The sequence below is a fragment of the Zonotrichia albicollis genome, chromosome 21 (assembly GCF_047830755.1).
Source record: "Zonotrichia albicollis isolate bZonAlb1 chromosome 21, bZonAlb1.hap1, whole genome shotgun sequence".
Classification (NCBI taxonomy): domain Eukaryota; kingdom Metazoa; phylum Chordata; class Aves; order Passeriformes; family Passerellidae; genus Zonotrichia; species Zonotrichia albicollis.
In genome coordinates, this window is record NC_133839.1 from 10298499 (window position 1) to 10319175 (window position 20677).

General features: G+C 42.6%; 1 protein-coding gene across 4 annotated transcripts in view; it reads left to right on the plus strand.

The window, feature by feature from the left end:
* The window catches only part of CAMSAP1 (calmodulin regulated spectrin associated protein 1), a 33978-nt gene that overhangs the window by 10005 nt on the left and 3296 nt on the right, over positions 1 to 20677 (plus strand). For 3 of the 4 annotated variants that reach the window (XM_074556491.1, XM_014271436.3, XM_026797024.2), the window contains exons 3-13: positions 8994 to 9256; positions 9442 to 9603; positions 10229 to 10309; positions 11264 to 11296; positions 14373 to 14514; positions 15476 to 15615; positions 15716 to 15812; positions 16178 to 16355; positions 16943 to 17037; positions 17390 to 17474; positions 17836 to 20269. In XM_074556491.1, the coding sequence (XP_074412592.1) occupies positions 8994 to 9256; positions 9442 to 9603; positions 10229 to 10309; positions 11264 to 11296; positions 14373 to 14514; positions 15476 to 15615; positions 15716 to 15812; positions 16178 to 16355; positions 16943 to 17037; positions 17390 to 17474; positions 17836 to 20269 (3710 nt within the window). The remainder of the gene's footprint in view (positions 1 to 8993; positions 9257 to 9441; positions 9604 to 10228; positions 10310 to 11263; positions 11297 to 14372; positions 14515 to 15475; positions 15616 to 15715; positions 15813 to 16177; positions 16356 to 16942; positions 17038 to 17389; positions 17475 to 17835; positions 20270 to 20677) is intronic. The other variant, XM_074556493.1, reaches the window with a different exon arrangement.

Below are 20677 nucleotides of genomic sequence, written 5' to 3' on the forward strand. Positions count from 1 at the left end.
CTATTTATGTTGTGACTTTGTGTCGAGGGAGAGCTGATCCTAAACGGGCAGGGGCTGGCACGGATCCTACGCTGCAGAGAGAGCCCGGTGGCCTCGTGCTGCTGGGTGGTGTCTGCTCCAGCACCCAGGGCTCTGTCTGAACCTCTTGGACCAGTTAATTGCTTAATGGCAAGTCTGTTTATGCTCCTGACAACACAGGTTGTAAAAGTATTTGGCTCTCCTGTGACTAAAAGCCAAAAAGAATCAGCTTTTCCCATGGCAGAGCTGGGATCTCTGGCTGCAGCAGCCTCTGCCAGTTATTCTCCTTGCAGTTAGGCTTGTTCACATTGCAAAGAACAACATTTAAATGCCACAAACAATAGGAAAAAGTCATTTTTTTCCCATTGGTGTCTGTGTGTGTCTTAGCAGGACTGTGGTCCGTGGAAATGTAGTTTGATTTTTGAAATGGCTCCTGCAAGTCTCTGTCACATGTTAGCCATTACTGCTGGAATAGCATTGCACAATCCCTAGAAATTTATAAGCCTCTTTAATTCATAGAGAGATGGGTTTAAGAAGGTTTCCTGTGTGATTATAATTTTGAATAATGCTTGAATTTAACACATTACTTGTCATCTCTCAGGGTTGTGTTTTAGTTTTAAGATATTGGATGATGTTCAATGAGTCTTGGGCAGCTACAATCAGTTGTGATTTTATTATTTAAAATCTCACTATGCAGATTAAAGGGCTTGAGGACTTTTTATTATTTTAGACTTGAGGACTTTTTATTATTAAAGGGTTTGAGGACTTTTTATTATTTTAGACTTGTTTATGGTTAATTTGGTTAAAAAAAAAGCCTATCTGTTTATAACATTTAAACACTTCTGTTCTGAAGTAAATCTTACCAGGTTTCCATAACGGCCTTCACGTGAATGAATATTTTTCTTTGGATTTGGATTTATGAATTGACATAATTTTGTGCTTTAATCCTTCAAATTCTGGTGCATTTAATTTTCATCTGAGCTCAGGTAAGGCTGAGCTCATGGTGGAGAGTGGAAAGGGTCAAGACCAGGAATTTGATGCTGGTGTAAACTGTTACTGAAAGTCATTCATCACTGCAGGTTCTACCTGCAACTCTGTATTTCCTCTTTGCTGTTAAAGGATATTTGAATTCTCAGCTTCTAAGCTGGCATTTAAATAGGAAAATTCTTCATTCATCCTTTGTTTTTTTTCCTCAAGGACAAATCACTGGCAGCATGCATGACAAACACTTTGAATCCTAGTTTGGGCTTTGTTTTATTTGCTAATACAAGATGATGCATCCTCCTTATTTTTTTTTTTCACCTTCTGGCCATGAAAAGAGAATTTTGGTAGCCAAACAACAGAGCAGTGACACAAACACTGCCAGAATTCTACACAAACTCTTCTTGCACAGGAGCTGGGCTGGATGATTTGTTCCTGGAAACCTGCAGCTCCTGGCTGGCACAGATGGGCTCCAGAGGGAGCTTGTCTGGGTTCCAGAAGGCAGAGGGGAAGGATGGGTTGGAGGAAGGGTTTTCTCCATTCACTGTCATCCATCTCCCCAAATAAATCTGGGAGTACTGACACGGATCACTCTCACCCTGAGCACATCTGGAAAGGTTCTGAGTCCCTTTGGCTGAGACAGTGCTTTGAGAAAATGGAGTTTAATTAGACCAGAATTAGCTTTTTTCATCCTCAAACTTTGATGAGAGCCCAACAGCCACTTCAAGGAATTGGAACTCCTGATGCTTACAAGGTTGAGGAGCAAAGCTGCCACTGAGAGTGGGGAACTGCATCTGCCAGAGGGTGAGTGTGGGAGGGCTGGGGAGCCTTGGCAAGCCCTCCATGGGGAGATCACTTTTCCACAGTGTTGGAATGATCCAGATTGCCAGGCAGGAATGAGGCCACCCAGCACTGGGAGGGGGACACGGCCCTTGAGCCCCACTGGAGCAGCAGCAGTTGGAAAGAACAAACTCAGGATGGTTTCATTTGGTTCCACTTGGGAAAATGGGCAATGACAATGAAAAACCCTGATTTCTCAGCAGATTTAATGTGGCACTAATTTATGGGTGGAAATTATGTTTTCCATTATTATGGCTGTAATATTAAAATTTAGGTATTGAAGGATATGGAAGTGCCTCAGTGTTCCAACCTTTCCATAGTAGATATTGTTGGTTCTGTAAAACAATGTGCAAAATTGGGATTTTTCAAAAGGGACCTGATGGGTTTTACTTATTTATCAGGGCTGGGAGCTTTACATAGTTTCCAGACTTAATGCTGACAGTAGCCTGAAACCTTTGGCAAGATGCAGGCAGGAGAGCTGAGGACTAATGGAATGCATTGGAGGGGAAATGCAGGTTTGGTTTTTTTTGGTCTTTCAATACTTAGAATTTGCTTGCTAAACAAGGTTTTGCAGTGCTGTAATAGCTCCCCACAGTTACCAGCTGGTAGAGGCAGTGTGAGGATGTTTCCTGGGCTAAATTCCCTAAATCCCTGCATTCCCTGCTTGTCTTTTGTCAGGCTCATAGTAAAAATCCTTTTAAGAAAGCTGTTGTGTTTAGCAAATATTAACAGTTCAACTTTTGTTTTTTGAATAGCTCCTGTTTGATAAACACTGAGTGTTATTGTGTGAAGTTTACAGGGGTGAAGGATCCCATAATTATTATTTTGTTTCTTCTGCTTTATCCAGGATTGTGGCTTTATCCTTGATCAAAAGATATGGTAATAAGTGCAGTCACTCTCCCAGCAGTTTGCAAAGCCTTTAGCTTGGGGTTTTCTTGCCTGTTGTATGTAAATCTTCGTGTGTCTTGTTCCAGATCACTTACAGGCTTTAAAATTCAGTGCTGTAATGAGAACCAACACAAAATATTTATATTCTGGTGGTTTTAGTGCTGAGAAGGTGGAGTTAGTGCTCAGCCTGGCCATTCAGCAGTGCTGAATAATTCTGGGAACAGACACTGATACTGATGAAATCCTCCTCAGAATGTGAATGAGCTCCGTGCTGTTTACCAGGACAGCTTGGCTCCCTTTCCAGGTGAAACCAGTTCTTCGTGCTTCTGCAGGTAAAATAACATCTGGGCTGGATCCACCCCTCAGTTCAAGGGATAAGTCAAATTTGTTCACATTACTGTATTTTTCTTTATCAAGTCAGAATCTGGTGCTTGTCTTTGAACAGGTTTTTGTAAGGGAGATGATAAAGAAATCTCCCCTGAAGCAAAGGGAGTCTGGCAATAATTGTGTCTCTGACAGTTGTTGTAAGTTAAGTTATTTTTGTAATCCTCTCAAGGATTTTTTTGTACTTGAAGATTTATACCCAGAGCTGGCAGTTTTTGAGATACTAGAACCCATTGATACCATGGAGCTGGCCAAAAGAATGGCTGAATGAAAAATTTCTATTGGAGGCTTTTTATAAGCAAAAAGTAAGGACATGATTTAATTTCATTTCTTTTAGTATGATTTGTTAAACTGCTGAAGCAGAAACTTTTCTAGCTACAGCTTAGGTGTTAATTTCTCAGAAGTTAATTTTTTGTGTTGATTTTCTCCAAAATCCAAGGCATAAATATTTAAAAACTCAATTTTTAATGAACAGAACTTTTCTAAGCTCCAAGTTCAGTTATAGGTCATGGAAAGAAGGTGCTGGAAAAGATGCTGATAGAAACTGGGGCTTGGAAATCCTGGGACATTTTCTTCCAAAAGAGCATTGGTACATTCTGTAGTGACACAAGCACAAAACCTGGGACACCTTTGGTTTGTCTGGTCCATAAAAAGTGAGGAGAAAAGGCACCCATGATATCAGGGGCTGCTTTGTGGCCATGGTGTGTGATTTAATTAGCACTGGTAAATCTGATGGGGTGTAATTGTTCTAAAAGTGACAGGGGATTCCTGGGATTCCTGGCAGGGTGGGAATTTTGTCATTTTTAAGGGGATTGGAGAAGGAGCAGCCCTGGGTGCTGCAGGTAAGGATAATGAAAGGAGTGAAAGGTAAGATCAGTGTCTTCAGTTGCACTTTCAGATGCAGATTTCAAATATTGAAGACACCTCTCAATTAAAGCTCTTTTTTGGTCTGTTTTGTGTTACCCCTTTTGAGAGAACTGCATTGAGTACAGACATCAATTCTGTTTGGGAGTTCCCCAACTCAGAATTATACACTTATTTAGCATCCTGTTTTCATTACAAGTTTCCTGCCATTTATTTCTCTTTTATTTGTGCCTGTCACTATGTCCAGCATGAAATAAATTTGAAATTGTAAAGTTAGTATTGTCACTCTTAGGCTATTTGTGCCTGTCACTATGTCCAGCATGAAATAAATTTGAAATAGTAAAGTATTGTCACTCTTAGGCTTTTTATATCTTAATTTTTTTGTGGATCATTAGTCAGGACATAAATCAGCTACAGGACTGTTCCTATGTGTGACAGACATTACTAATGTGAAAAGTAAACCTGGGCAAGTGTTTACACTGAAATAAATTGCAATTATGAGAGGATTAATGTTGATGAATAACTTCCTGGGATAGTAGGAAGTGAAATTATTAATCCTGGTACTAAAAGTTCTTCCCACCCAGCCCTACCCTTAATCCTGGTCAATCCAAATCCATTCAGTCCTTAAGCACTTATATGGAGATCAGAAACATAAAATTAGAGGATTCTTTAATATAAAAGAAAAAGATTTCAGGTTGACTGGACTTTGAGATTGAATGACACGATACAAGTTGGGGTTTTTTCCCTTCTTTTTTGTTTGTGTGTTCTGGATTGTTTGTTTGGGTTTGTGGTTTTTTTAACATATTGATTTCTGTGACATGGAATCTCCTCACTAAGAACTAGATCCATTTAGTGCTAGAAAAGGCTTTTAAAAATCATTGAAATGGAGCTGCTTTAATCAGAAATGGCTGTGGGAGCTCTGCCTGCCCCTGCCAGGGGGCTCAGTTCCATGGCCTCTCCTGTGTCAGTAACGTGTGTGAGACCCCAATCCCATGGATTGCTGCCCTGCTGGGCGTGTCAGGACTGCAGAGAATCCTTTTTCCTTTCTATAAAATAATCCCAGTCTCTCTCCCTTGTGGAGAAGGGAAAATCCCCAGGAAAATCCAGCCTGAGGGGCAGGAGAGGTTTCAGGGCTCTTTTTCCACCATTCCAGCCCAGTTCCAGCCTCAGTTCCTGAGCTGGGGGAGAGCAGGTGTTGGAACAAAACCCCTCATCCAATGCTTCAGATTGCAGACTTTTTGGAATTTGCATTTTTTTTTGGTGTTGTTTTAAAAAAAGCCTTTAAATTTCGGAGTGGTGCTGATGCTCTGCCAGAGATGTACAACCTCATGGATATTTTATGAGCTTGGATTATTTCCTTTCACAAATAATTCTAGTACAAAGCAACCTGTCTTTGGTTGTTAAAGGTGTAGCTGCTTGTGATGAACTAAAATGTTGAATTATATGAGCTGCTTTGCATTTGGATTTTTGCATTTTTTCTCACTCTTTAGAAATGGAAGCTTGAGTTCTCTATCTGGAAATGGGAATGGCCATTAACTGGAATGAGCTTTCAACAGCCTTTGATTTTAGGTCAGGTTGACTAATGTTAAGAAGATTAAAAATATCTGAATTTACGATGTGTTTCACTAAAAATGGACATCCATGTTAACAAATGCTACTTAGATGCTGCCAGTGGGTTTTATTTTGTCTCTTCCCACCACCTTCAGTGGAAAGTCACATTTTGCATCACAGAAAGGAAAAATAATAATCTCAATTCTTAAAAAATTCAGAAAGATTTTTTAACTTCCTTCCCATTTTGCAAAAGGACCAGCACTGTCTGACTGACAGGAGCTGTTAGACAACACTGGTTTCTGCATATTTTTATCTAAGTGAGATGTGGCTCATGCAATAACGCTCTGTCTCCATCCCTCTTCATGAACATCAAGTGCTCTGCAGAATTAATTATTGTGTGCCTTATTTTGCAGCTCAGTGTATGGGTAGGAGTTTCTTGGAATGGCCAAATTTAATTATTCTGGAAATGAGCTGAATGAAAAGTAAATATGCTGCCAAATTAATAATTCTTTTAAGTGTAGATGTATATATTTAAAATGAATTGTTTAAGTGACTTTGGGGAAAGATATTCAGAGTGACTGGATAGCATCAGATAGAATTTTATGTTTGAAATTTAGGAAATGTCAGGCTTCTATTAAGACAATACACTTGAGGCTAGAAAATATTTTTCTTGGAGCTGCAGACTCTCATTATTCCTGCTCAGTTGTTATAAAGATCAATAGCTTCCAGCCTGATTACCCAACATGAGGAGAAGGATTTATTTTGGGATATAGAGCAAGGGATGGATTTGAGATGTCTTGGACATATTTAGAGTGATTGGAATATTGGTTGTTGTTAGTGCCTTTCTCTCCACAGCTCTGAGCTGTGCTGGGAGTAGTAAAAATGTGTTTATGGCTGGTGGTGTGCAAGGGTGAGGCCCTCTGTGTTGCTAATTTTGGCTTCTTCTGAGTTACTACACTCAGGGTCCAGGATCAGTTTGATAAAATCATCACACAACTTGTGGAAATTGGGCCAAGGCAGAAGAAGTTCCATTTTAGACTTGGTTTAAAGTTCCTGCTTATTCCAAATGGAGTGGTTTTGCTTCCTAGGCTTGAATTATTTAAAAGCTGAATGCTACAAGAGTTTGATTAATGCTCTTGACAGAAAATAGATAATTAGCTGGTTGGTTTGTGAAATGTTCAAGGTTTTAGGCAGCTATTTTGGTCTTTTCTTTCTGAATGGCCAAAATTCATTAAGAAATTGGTGCCTTGGTTTAGAGACCCTGTTGGTGACGGAGCCTTGCTGTGCACGGATGCTTTGGGATTTTGCTGTGAAGATCTGGATAAACCTTGCCCATCTGATGTTGTAGTGTGTTGTTAAGTTTCTTGTGTTATTCCCCCAATTTATGTATTGTTCTCCCCTATTATGTGTAAAATGGTTTCGTTCCCCCAGTTTTTCCCGCCACTGCTAGCCTGTCAGCTAAGTTGCTATGGTAACCGCTATTCATAGTTGCCGATGTGTAATTGCTCCTCCCCTGGTTTCCCTTATAAGTGAAAGTTGTTTCTTCCCTGGGCCCAGTCAATCACCCCCTTTCTCCTCCCAGGTTTTGAGAACCTTCTCCTCTCTGGAGATGGTGGCTGGCTGGGGTCCCAGGACACCTCCTTTACCTTTTGATTATTGGTCTCCATGGAGTGTCAGTTCTGTGAAGTTCATCCCCTCACCTTTCCCGATTGGTTCCACCTGTACCCACCCCCCTCCTTTATAATCCTGTTTCACCCCCTATGGATGAACTTTTTCCCGGTTGGTTTCCCCGTGTTTAGATCCCGCAACACTGTGGTAGTGTGTTGTTAAGTTTCTTGTGTTATTCCCCCAATTTATGTATTGTTCTCCCCTATTATGTGTAAAATGGTTTCGTTCCCCCAGTTTTTCCCGCCACCGTTAGCCTGTCAGCTAAGTTGCAATAGTAACCGCTATTCATAGTTGCCGATATGTAATTGCTCCTCCCCTGGTTTCCCTTATAAGTGAAAGTTGTTTCCTCCCTGTCCAGTCAATCACTCCCTTTCTCCTCCCAGGTTTTGAGAACCTTCTCCTCTCTGGAGATGGTGGCTGGCTGGGGTCCCAGGACACTGTCGGGTTTTCGGCTGTTTGAAGGGCCTGGAAAGGCCCGGAGTGGCCTTGGGGCAGCCCGCGTATCAAAGGACGAGAAGAGGCTTCAGTTCTTTCGGTTTTTATGTTTATTAATTGTTTATCTAAAAGATGTTCTTTCAGCCCGACAGAGGTCTGCTCAGCAGCCAGCCATGAGCACACTGAGCCGCCCTCCAGGCCGCCACCTATCTTTATACCCATGGTTACGTGTACAATATTTATCATTTTTCCCCAATACCATTTATTCTTATTACCCGGTGCACTTTCAGTAATAACCAATCCAAAAGTGCCACCATCACCAAAGAAGATGGAGGAGAAGAAGAAGAAGAAGAAGGACAGGACACGCCCCAATTCCTCCATCTTACTTCTCTAAACCCCCCTGTACAGAAATCCTAAACCCTGTGTCTCACCCTCTAATTAACTAATCCCTTCACCATTCACCCCGGTGAAGCCCTCATCCTTGTCGTCTCCTGTGTAGGGTCAAAGTCCAGCCACCAGACACTTCTGGCAACATTCCAGGACTCCCGAGCCCCCCAAGGGTGGTCTCGGTGGCTCGGCACCTCAGGACTGAGATCCTGAGATCCGACAGGACACCTCCTTTACCTTTTGATTATTGGTCTCCATGGAGTGTCAGTTCTGTGAAGTTCATCCCCTCACCTTTCCCGATTGGTTCCGCCTGTACCCACCCCCCTCCTTTATAATCCTGTTTCACCCCCTATGGATGAACTTCTTCCCAGTTGGTTTCCCCGTGTTTGGATCCTGCAACACCTTCAATAAACCGATGTTTAACCCCCGGGAAATGGTCAGCTCCGTTCCTCCCCAATACCAGCGGTGTGAGCCAGTCCGCAGCCAGCACAGCCCGAGGCCCTCAGACGCCGAAGGGAGCTGGCCAGGAATTGCAGAGGGGCGTCGGCCTTTCGCCCTCAGCAGCCGGACTCTAAACTTCGGGCCACATATGCCCCCCTCTGCACCCCTCCTTTATAATCCTGTTTCACCCCCTATGGAGATACTTTTTCCCGCTTGGTTTCCCCGTGTTTGGATCCTGCAACACCTTCAATAAACCGATGTTTAACCCCCGGGAAATGGTCAGCTCCGTTCCTCCCCAATACCAGCGGTGTGAGCCAGGCGCAGCCAGCACAGCCCCAGGCCCTCAGACGCTGAAGGGCGCTGGCCAGGAATTGCAGAGGGGCGTCGGCCTTTGGACTCCAAACTTCGGGCCACATATGCCCTCCTCTGCAATCTGACACCCGTTTTAACCTGTGACCTAACAGGAAAATCCCAAATAAAATGTGAATCCCACTGCTGGTGACGCTGCAGTGTCGCTGCTCTCTCTGCCCTTGCAGACAACGTCCCGGAGGAGCTGAAGGACCCGTTCTACATCGACCAGTACGAGCAGGAGCACATCAAGCCCCCGGTGATCAAGCTGCTGCTCTCCAGCGAGCTCTACTGCCGCGTGTGCAGCCTCATCCTCAAGGGGGACCAGGTGGCAGCTCTGCAGGGACACCAGTCCGTCATCCAGGCGCTGGCTCGCAAGGGGATTTACGTCATGGAGAGCGATGATACACCTGTGGCTGAGTCTGATCTGGCCTCTGCACCAATCAAAATGGTTCGCTTAATTAAATCCACCTAATCATCTGCTTTTTATTTAACGCTAGTTAAGAGCTCTTCACTCCATTTGCTATTTTAATTTCTGGGTCGTTAACCTTAGCGATGTTTTGGTTTAAATACAGTTAGAAGGTACCTTTTCAAAAGGGATTTTATTTTCCAATCCTCTCTGTTTTCCTCTTGCAGAGTTCTCATATGGCAATGATTGATGCCCTTATGATGGCCTACACTGTAGAAATGATCAGCATTGAGAAGGTGGTTGCCAGTGTCAAGCGTTTCTCTACATTCAGTGCCTCAAAAGAACTGCCCTATGATTTGGAGGATGCCATGGTTTTCTGGATTAACAAGGTAAAATTGACTTTGGAAAAGCTTGCCTGTCTTTTCTTGTCGCCTTTCAGATTTTTAAAATGGATTCTGGTGTGTGTCTTCCTTTCTTACTTGTGCATTTCTACCATCCCTTCTACTTTAGCAAGTATCTACTTTCTAGCATCCTTTCTACTTGTTTTTCTTAGGGAAGGATAAAGCTGGTAAATTTAAAAATAAAGAAGATAATCAGGAGCTAACTCACAAAAACTTTAAAAAATGGATTCTTTATTCTCAGAGGAGTTGCTATGAGGTGTTTTTTTGGTTGGTGGGGTTTTTTTAGGTGAAGGAAGCACTGTTTCATGCTAAATAACAGGATGGACTTAACTCTGACTGGATGGAACATTTAACAAAGGTGCTGGAATTTTTCCAAGTTACTCTAATTCTTTTGAGTGACAGGAGTCACATTCCAAAGGGAACGTGTCCTTGCAAACCCAGGATTGTGATTTCAGCTCCTTCTGACTGAGATTTGGTCTAGAAAACTGCTGGGCCATGCTTTTCTATGAACTTTTTATGTTTGTAGCATGAATTTATTATTAAAGTAACAGAAGCAAGGAGGACACTTGTGGAAAGATACTCAGTTGTATTTTAATTCATTTTTCTCTTTTAGGTGAACCTTAAAATGAGAGAGATAACAGAGAAAGAGATTAAATTAAAACAACAACTCATGGAAAGTCCAGGGCATCAAAAGGTAAAACAAATTTGTCTTCAGTTGTGATATGGTGTGTTGATGATGAATGGATTTAAATATCAGTATTTTCTTTGTCAGGGAGGTATGAGGGCTCCAATCCTCAAAAGTGAGATTTTCTGCATGCACTTTGTTTTGTCTCTGTCATCAGTGCCCTTCCCTGCCTTGAAGCCCACTGGTATCTCCTGACTTTCCTTTAAGTTTCAGTAGGATGAAAACAACTTGTTTCAACTAAAATAACCTGTCTCAACTGTCTGTGGGTAAATATGACTCAGCTTTCACAGCACAAAATATATGTTATATATTTTGAAAGCTCTTGGGGCATGTTCTTTTTGCATGTTCTTTTTCCAGTGTGTATTGAGGGACTTACTCAGGTTCTGTCCAGGAAGGATACTCTTGGCATTCAAATGTTATATGTGTGTGTTTGTAGTTTTTTCCAGCTTTTTCCCTTGAGATTATATTAGAATGCACTAATATTGCAAAATATAGCACACTTTCATTTCTGGAGAATGTCAAATAGGTCTTGCTCCAACATAATATCTATCTGAACTCCCAATTTGTGATTTCATAAAACCTTAAATTACAGATAACATATTCTTTCCTCAAATTGGCATTACCAGGCAAAGGGCTCAAAGTGTGACCTATGAACAAGGCACACTTTAATTTTCATGTTAGTGGTGAAGGTTTTTTATGTGTCTTTCATGGAAAATAATCCTTCATCAAAAAAGAGCTGCTTAATTTACAAACTGATCTGTGGTCTAAAGGATCTCTTGAATTATTTGGCACTATTGGCTACTGGGTCTCATTTAGTATCTTTAAATCTAAATTTCTAGGCTGCAAGGCCTCTGAAATATGAAAGTGTTTGTTGCTGAAGTGCATTGAAGTATTACTGCTTTTAACTTGCATTGCTGATGTTCCTTTCCTATTCCTACGTTCCTTTCCTTGCTTCCTGAGCAGTCTCCTTCCAAATGGTATTGGAAATTAGTACCTGTAAGTGAACTACTTTTACACCAGTTGTCATCCACAAAACCATGGCTTTTTAAACTTCTCAGAGTGTTTGCTTCCATTGCAATGCTTCTCAGCTGCTCTCTGAAAAACACCTGTGTGAGCTTTGGGGTCATCAGGCTTTGTTTCCATGCCGTGCTTTTTGCATACTGTACAGCACACAGCATACTCCCTTTGCAGCACCTCCAAATTGCTTCCACCTTCAGGACTCAGGGAGCTGGAGTAGCAATAAAAAATAAAAAAAAAATAGAAAATTACAGGTTGAAATTATTGCATTTATTGGGTTTGAGTAGGAACTGATGACAGCACTGAGGTGAGAGAAAAGCTGGGCAGCTTAAAGGGCTGCCTAATCTTGGAATCCATAGTTAAGATACTCAGATGTTTGTGCTTAAATAATGCTCTTACACTGCTCCTGCACCTGCTCTGCTGCAGATCTGTGAATCTGTCACTGCTGCTCACTGAGGTGGGGCAGGAGATGAGTTTGCTGGGATTGTGTGCTCAGTTAAGGAGCCTGGAGCTGGCACAGTGGCAGGGAAGACAGTGGCACAAAACACTGATTTTTCTTTCTGCTGAAGTGTGAAATTGGAATATCAACTCCACTATATATAAAGAAAAAATCCCAGACCAACAAAAATTGTGCTTCTAGAAATCCTGCTTTCTTTTGTCAGAGTTTTCTGGGTTTATTTCAAATTCAGAGATTTTCCTTTGTTCCTTTGCTTTCCTCAGCTGTGTTGCCCTTTCTCCTGCCCTTGCAGGAGCTGGTGTTACTGATTTTCTCTCTGGGAAGATGAGCTGTTGTCTCAGTTGTTAATCCCAAAGGGCAGAGCACTTGGGAAAGGCAGGTGTGATCCCTCTGCCCTCCCACGGGCAGCTCAGTCCCACTGCAGCCTCCTAATCCTTTGTTTGAGCCAAAACTTGAAATATCTGAAATTAAGGAAGGAGTAAACAAAGGTTGCCTCACTTCTAGCCCACTTGGATTTTAATGGTTTACTGGCAGGTTTTGAAGTCTCAAAGTTGTTGTCAGGTTCTGTCAATTCTGTGCTTTTTTATTTTGTGTTTTTTGTTTGGAATACAATAATCTCTATTTCAGTAGCACTGTTTTTGCAATTACTGCATACAGATGTCATTCATTGTATGCATGGGCAGGAGGGTGACAAACCACAACTCTTGGCTTAGAAAATAAGGAAGAATTCAAAATTTTCAGTGTAAAAGACTGAAGTGTTAAGAGAATAACAGCTGAGCAAAAAAAAAGAATTAAATCCATAAAAACCCTCTTTGATAAATGTGTGGGGTTTTTTACCAAAGCCAAAAGAAACAAGGAATCTTTACAGATTTTAGTTCTTGGTAGTGACTATCATTGATTTAAATTCCATTTAAGCCTATTGGAAAAGAAATATTTTTATCTACTTTAACTACAGGAGGAATTAAAGTTGAAAAAAGAATTTCTGAAGTTTTTTTTTTTTAATATGCTTACTTTAAGTGGATAAATGCTGACCCTTTCAAGCTAACCAATTTCCCTTGGTGTGCACACTTATTCTACCAGACTTAACACCCACATTTCTAGTGCATAATGGATGTTGCTGATGCCTTTGGTTTGTTTCTTGTTTGAATAATCACCATCCTATATCTCACTGTTTCTCTCTGTAAGCCTGATCTGATGCATGCCCTATCTCACTGCATGCTGGAGCCAGTGGAATATGCTCGTGTGGTACAGTATGATTCCCATCCCATTCCATCTTTGTGCAGTGCTCCAGGCTGGGGAAAAACCCAATTTGCACCTGGGAAAAGGACAAGAAAAATAACATTAGCATGCAGAGATAGCTTTGAGTTCCTTGGGAAACTTGGGGTAGCATACGCAAAATAAAGAGAAGAAACTGGTTCTCATTGCTCCAAGTGATCTTCATTGCTCTGAACAGATTTTTTCACAGCCTGTACCATCCTGAACTGACACCTAGGAGTGTGTGTGTGTGTGTGTGTAGAGCTTTCCCAGCTGGTTTGGGAAGTGTAGGATGTTGGTAAAACCCAGCTTTCCTCTGGTGCCTCAGTGTGTGATTGGTGTGTCTGCAGAGCAGGCAGGAGATTCTGTTCAATGCCCTGAAGTGTCCAAGGGGTGTTTTCCCAGCACTGCCAGGTGTTCCTGCCAGGCCCTGCAGTGCATTCTGCTTTTGCTTTCCCACCTGCTTTGCTGCTCAGTTTAGACACAGCCTCCCATAGTGTGTGGATGCTCAGGAAACAGCAGCCCTGCAACTTGCAAAACTTGCAAGAAGCAATGCCAAGATTTGTTCTTCAGCTGACTGCTCCAAATTCCCTCAGGGCTGCAGGGTGCTTTGCACCACAGCTTGATTTGGATCTCTAGTAAATCAAGGGGAGTTTTGCTGGGGATGTCAAGGCCTCCTCCTCTCTGACTATTTGAAAAAGGAAGTTTTTATTTTTGCACAACACCTGTGTTGCACACAGATGTGCCATGCTCTGGTTCCCTGTGAGAGAGCTTTGCTGTCTGTGGGCACAGCAGCAGACCCATGGATGTGGGTAAGGTGTGAGAAATCTCCAGCCCCTCAGAATTATTTTTGTTGTGTTTTGTTTCTCCCAAGCTTTAAGTGTTCTCATGTAGTTCCCCATGTCTCTTTCTTTGGATCTGCTGCATTCATGCATCTGTGGGGAAGGGTTTTGAGTTAAATTGATTATAATAAATGAAAATGTGTGAAAGAAGTGAGGAATCCAGCAGCACAGATTGCTCCTGGCCATGAGGAGACTGAATGGCAGGTGAGCAACCTGCCCTAGTGCAAGGGGGCTGGGTTGGATCTTTAAGGTCCCTTCCAACCCAAACCATTCTAGGATTAAAAGGGAAACACCATTTCCTTCAGAATTGGCTTCCACAGGGAGAAAAGCACAACTTTGCCAGCTGGGTTTGACTTGGGGCAGAATGGCAGAAAGGATCCAGCGAAAAGAGTTTTCAATGCTTAACACAGATTCCTTTTCTTTGCTTTTTTGGTTTGTTTTTTTTTTTTTTTTTGTCTTTTAGCCTCTTCAGCATGATGTGAACCCTTGTTTCTCTCTGTAGGTGCGTTACAGGAGGGACCACCTCTCCAGCAGGCAGTTACCCTATTTCCCTGTGCTGGAAGATCTGATGAAGGATGGTAGTGATGGTGCTGCTCTTCTAGCTGTGATTCACTATTATTGTCCAGAGCAAATGAAACTGGATGGTATGTAATAAAGGTTTTGAGGGAATCAAAGGAATAAAAGGCTTTCAGGCTTTGAAAGCTGAACTAGAAATACATAAAAAATTTAAAATGCAGCACATTTAATGGGTAGTGGAGTCTGGCAGGTTGGAGGCAGGTCACATATGGAATCTGCATTTTAAAAAGAATCTCTCTTGGATATTGATTTTTTTCCTTGCTGTATTTAGAAGACTGTGTTCTGTATATTATGAGCCACAAAAGAATCTTTTCTTTTCCAGTTTTAGATTATGTGGCTTTCTTTGCTCAAATAACTGAGCTTGGTTTCAATGCCATAAAAATGAAGTACCTGTCCACCAGTGTTAGCTGATTAATTCTCTTTTTTTTCTTGGCATAACTTGGCACTTTAAAATCTAGATTATGAAATAGTTTCTCTCAATCTGCAGAAACTGTCACTCTTGAGCATTGCAAAACTTGAGTTCTCTTCCCCAGAAAATGTTTTTCTTAATAAATCAATGTCCTTATTGCATTAACTTCTGCAAATCCACATTTTGTATTGGTTTTTAAATTCTCAGATATGTTGTACCTTGCAGAGCTCCTGAGTGTTTTCAGAAGGAACCAGCACTGTGAATCCTAGGAGTAACCCTTTATTATATGCAAATCAAGATGTCTGGTTTTAATTGCTTTTGTATTTTGTCATTATGTGTGTTCTCTGTAGCCTGTTTACCTTTTCTGTGGCTGTGCTAGACAGAATCCCCTGTGGATTCAAAACTGAATGCAGAACTGATACTGTTCTCTGTGGTTTTCTTCCTCCTTTTCCTGTCCCTCTGGCCCTGAGCAGGTAGAGAAATGTCACTGGCAGCCAGTAAATATCCAGTGCTGCTGTAGAGTCTGTGAATTCCTGCATTTGGTGTTTCTGTGAGCTGGGGATGGAGGGGTGATCCCTTGGGAAAGTTCCAGAACTTACTCAGCCCTTTCCTCTTCCCAGATATCTGTTTGAAGGAGGTGACATCAATTGCAGACAGCCTCTATAACATTCAGCTCTTGAGAGAATTCTCAAATGAGTACCTAAACAAATGCTTTTACCTCACCTTGGAGGACATGTTGTATGCTCCTTTGGTTTTAAAGGTAAGAAACATAACAAAAGATGGATTTTGCAATAAAATGTGGGTAAATCAGGAGTGTTGTGTTAATGTGAGCTGTAATTCTCCTTTTTTTTCTGTTTCAGCCTAATGTCATGGTGTTCATTGCAGAACTCTTCTGGTGGTTTGAGAATGTCAAACCAGACTTTGTACAGCCAAGAGATATCCAGGAAATAAAGGATGGTAAGTTTGTAATCACAGGTAACTGATAGCATGTTATTTAGAAATACTTACATTGCAGTGAAACTGTTGCCTAGTGTTGTTTCCTTAGAAGGTTTATTTCTCCCCAAGGTTTATTCTTGCTGGGGGTCTTTGAAAAGCAATAAAGTAGAAGGAAATTAGTCCTAGATCCACTTGAATTCTAATTTTTTGGATGGATAATTTTTGAGCATATAATTTCCCCCCCTCAAACCCACTAATTAATTATTAATTTGTAACTTTCATTACGCTCACCAGAATACTGATATTTTAAATAAAGACCAGTACTTGAGGTTGCAGTGTAGACATTTCCCTTCTACCCTGTGCTGATGCTGTCCCTTTGTGCCCAGCAAAGGCAGTGATGCAGCAGAAGAGCAGCCGCCCCCCTGTGCCCATCTCCAACGCCACCAAGCGCAGCTTCCTGGCCAGCCCTGCCAGCCCCAGCCCTGCAGAGCTGCAGCCCCCAGCCCAGGCAGCCCCTGAGGCCTGCAGCAGGTACTACCTGCACCCCGAGGAGCCTGACTACCTGTGAGTGTGTCTTCATCTTGTTCCACCTTCTCTTTGTGCCTCTCTTTGGGTAACCTGGGGGTTTGTGCTGCTGAGTGTTGTTATTTTGACACAGACTGGGTGAGCTTAGAGTGCCCAAAGGGGCTCCAGAGCTGCCCAGGGACTTTGAGCAAGCTGCTCTTGTGCAAGGTGTCCATGGAACTGGATGGTCTTTAAGGTCCCTTCCAACCCAAACCATTCTGGGGTTCTGTGAAAACAAACTTCAGCATGATCTGATGTGGTTGATGAAAAGGATTTTTATCTGGCATAAATTTAATGGTGACCTCTAAGTTACTTCAGCTTTTACTTTATCTTGAATTTACTATTTACATAAGCATTGTCTTAAATCTACTGCATTTAGAAACTTAGTTTAATTTAGGTAATAAGTTCACTTTTGTGTTGTTACATGTGAAAAACTTCTTGTTAAGGAACTTCTAAAAAATCCCTGGTGCTATGTTTTAAAGAGGACGAGGGTAATTTACCAATGTGACTTTGTAATTTGATATTTTTTCTGATTATAGAAAAAAAATTCTTTGTAGTAAGTCTGAATTTTTACCTTTCTGAATTAGTGGCAAAGGAGCAAGCCCTGCCTTCAGCCCTTCCCATCCACTGCTGCCTTTGAGGCAAAAGCAACAAAAATCTTTACAGGGAGAAGACAGCCCTGGTAAGTCTGCCTTGAATTCGCCTTTCAAAAAGCAATGACTGTCAATGTCAATAAAATAATTAATTAAAATATAAGTTAATTTCTGTAAATGATTCAGAATTGAATTAATCTGCTGTAACACAAGTGGGTGAGCACACTGAGTTACAGTAAATCTTAAAGATCTTTTGGGAAACATAGTGGGTTTTAATTTTCTGGCTATTTTCTCTGTCTGTCTGGCGGCAGCTGCAGCAAATCTGTTTTCTGCTGCCATCTGTTGGGGAAGGAGTTGACTGTTTCTGTTGGCTATTAAATGAGGCAGAAGTGCTGGTTTAAAGACCATTTCTAAACTATTACCAATTAAAAACCCTTTCAGGCCATCGGCACCGCTCGAATTCTCTGACCCGCGTTGATGGGCAGCCACGAGGGGCAGTGCTGGCATGGCCAGAGAAGAAACCCAGGTAATTATTTATTACAGCATTGCTTGAGGAAATGATACTGGGACAATTTGATTGTGGTAATGTGGTATCACTGCTCTAGAACTGCACTGACAGTCACTTAATTTTGTTTTCTCCTTATGTGCACTTTCAGAGCTGACTGATTTTAGATTTGCAATTGAAAATTCGTTAGCCGTGATTTTCAGCAAGTGCTCTTGAAAATGGAAGTGTCTGAAGTTGCTGCTTGGTATTGCTGGTCACTCGTGGTACAGGATGCATTTTAAAAATAAAGCAACTATTTTAGCTCTCTGCATCATGGTCTTTATTTCGACAATATGTACCTTGTCGTGCTTGAGTGTCAGTAGATTCTTCTTATGTTTTCTAGGCCTCTGTCTCAGCCAACACCATTTGCTCTTCATCATTCTGCCAGTACTGATGTGGACCCTGGCTCTGGTGACAGCATTAGCCTGGCCAGGTCCATCAGCAAGGACAGTCTTGCTTCCAACATTGTCAATGTAACCCCCAAAAATCAGCCCCACCCTCCATCAGTGAAAGCTAATGGGAAGAGTTTGCTGAACAATGTAGAAATGGAGGATGAAGATGAAGAGCTCATTGCAATCATCAGATCTGAAGAAAGGCCAAACCGTGGTGACCCTGAGGTGCAGAATGCAGCAGCCAGGGTGCCCAGCATAGTGGCCACAGCGTGGTCTCCAAAAACAAACAGTGACCCTGCAGACAGCAAAGCTGAGAGCTTTTACCTGGAGCCTTTAATGCCTGCAGTCCTGAAGCCAGCCAAGGAAAAACAGGTCATCAATAAAGAGGATGAGTGTGGGGAGGGGAAACAGAGGAGTTTTGTAACCAAGAGGTTAAATGAAGGACACTTGTCTTTGATCCGCAAGAAAGCCGCGAGCAGTCATGGTGAGCATGACCTCAATAGGACTTTTACTCCCATTTCTAGCTCTGATTTCACTCCAGTTGCAGATGCCAGTTCTGCAGATGCAATGGCCCTGGGGGAAGCAGGTATAGAAGCTTCCAGACCTTTGGCCAGTAGCAGTTTAGATCCTTCCTCTCAGGAGCTATCCGCTGGAGGATTCTTTCTTCATGCTGCTAAAGCTGATGATGAGGTAACAAGCAAAGTCAATGTGAGTTATGGGAAGGGTCTCAGCCTGCACGTTCAGGATACAACCTGGACCATGGTGAGACACGACTCAGAGCCAGATCTCTTGGACATGGAAGATGCTGACCAGGATTTGGTGGCCATCGACAACCATCCCATAGTCACTAAGTACATTGGTGAGGAGGAGTCTGCCAAGCTGCAGGAGGACATGAAGGTGAAGGAGCACGAGGACAAGGACGATGCCAGCGGGCGCTCCAGCCCCTGCCTGAGCACCATCTCCCAGGTGAGCAGCGTGTCCATGGCCAGCGGCAGTGTCCGCATGACCAGCTTTGCTGAGAGGAAGCTGCAGAGGCTCAACAGCTACGAGACCAAGTCCAGCACCAGTAGCTCCCAAAAAACCACCCCAGATGGGTCAGAAAGCTGCCCAGCACCACTGACCACGTGGAAACAGAAGCGAGAGCAGAGCCCCAGCAGGCAGAACAAGGACAATGTGAATCTTTTAGCTTCGGAGCTGGTGCAGCTCCACATGCAGCTGGAAGAGAAGCGCAGGGCCATAGAGGCTCAGAAGAAGAAGATGGAAGCCTTATCAGCAAGGCAGAGACTAAAATTGGGCAAGGCAGCTTTCCTGCATGTTGTTAAAAAAGGGAAGTCTCCTGATGGTCCACAACCTGTTAAACCAGAACATTTTGGAAAGGAATTTTCCCGGCACAATGGGGAAGATTTAGATGAAGTTTCTTTGGGTTCCAAATCTGAGGAGTATCTTGTGAAAGACGAGGAGAGAGAAGAAATGCTCAATGATTCTCAAGAAGTAGCAAAAAAAATGCAGGAAAGCCTGGCTTTTGCTGAGCAACACAAAGCAAAAGACCCTGCTGCTCTACACGATCTGGAAAAAAGTAATATTATTTCTGTTGCCCTCCTAGAAGACAACGTGACCGAAGCAGATATAAATGAATGTGATCTTTCTATCGAGAAGCTGAATGAAACAATCAGCACCCTGCAGCAGGCCATCCTAAAGATATCCCAGCAGCAGGAGCTGCTCATGAAATCTCCAACAGTGCCATCCCCAGGAAGCAGAAGTAACTCTCAGGACCAAAAGGTGAAGCCTTCAATTCATTTTGTTGAGCCCCTGTCTCCGACTGGAATGAGCAGCCTGCGGAAGCCGCCGCGCCTCGGCCAGGGCAGGACTCCCCGGCCAGGAAGGCCCTCGGAGCTGAAAGTCCCCAAGGACAGGCAGCAGAATTCAGCACGAGTTAAAACCCCAACTCCCAGCCTAGAAAACCTTCCACATTTGAGACCTTTCCCACCCAACAGCTTGGCAAAGACACCCACGGAAGTGGGACTGGAAAGCAGCCCTGACCACGGGAGTGGTTCCCAAGAGAAATGTTTCTTTGATACCTATAGACTCCATGATGAGAGCAATCAAAGAGCACTTGTTCTCTCCACCTCCAAAGATGCAAATATTCTGTCTGAAATGGGCAAAGAGGTGAATAACAGCTTCAAGGAAACAGGGTTGAATTCTTCTGATGGCTCAGGAAAAGAAAATGTCCCAGTGGATGAGCCCCTGAGAAGCAAGGCCAATCTCATTGAAGTAGATTTGTCTGACTTAAAAGCTCCAGATGAAGGAGAGCTTGAAAACCAGGATAGCTCCACGGATATGATTAGTGAAGGTGATCAGAAGTCTGGTGTAGGTTTTTTCTTCAAGGTAAATGTGTTACCTTTCTCTCTTTGGTTCCTGTTACACACTCACCCAGCATTACAACTGGTGTTTGCCAGGCTCCTGATGGGGTACAGCCCTCATTGGTTGCAATATTTGGATATAAAAAAGCTGCAGTGGAAAACAATTTCTTCTGGAAAGAGAGAGATCTGCTCTCAAAACATTTACTGTCCTAATTTGTGTTTAGCAATGATTATTCTCAGTACCACAAACATGCTGACATGATACTTTCTCTTTTAATTTCTTTCAAGAAAGTCAAACTAGTCTCAGTCTCAGGGAATTTAACTTTTGGGGTCTTTGCAGTGTGATTAATTTGGATTGATGTCATTCACTGAGATTATTTGTGGTGTGCATCCTGGCCCACATCATAGCTGCATTGTACTTAGGAGGTCTAGA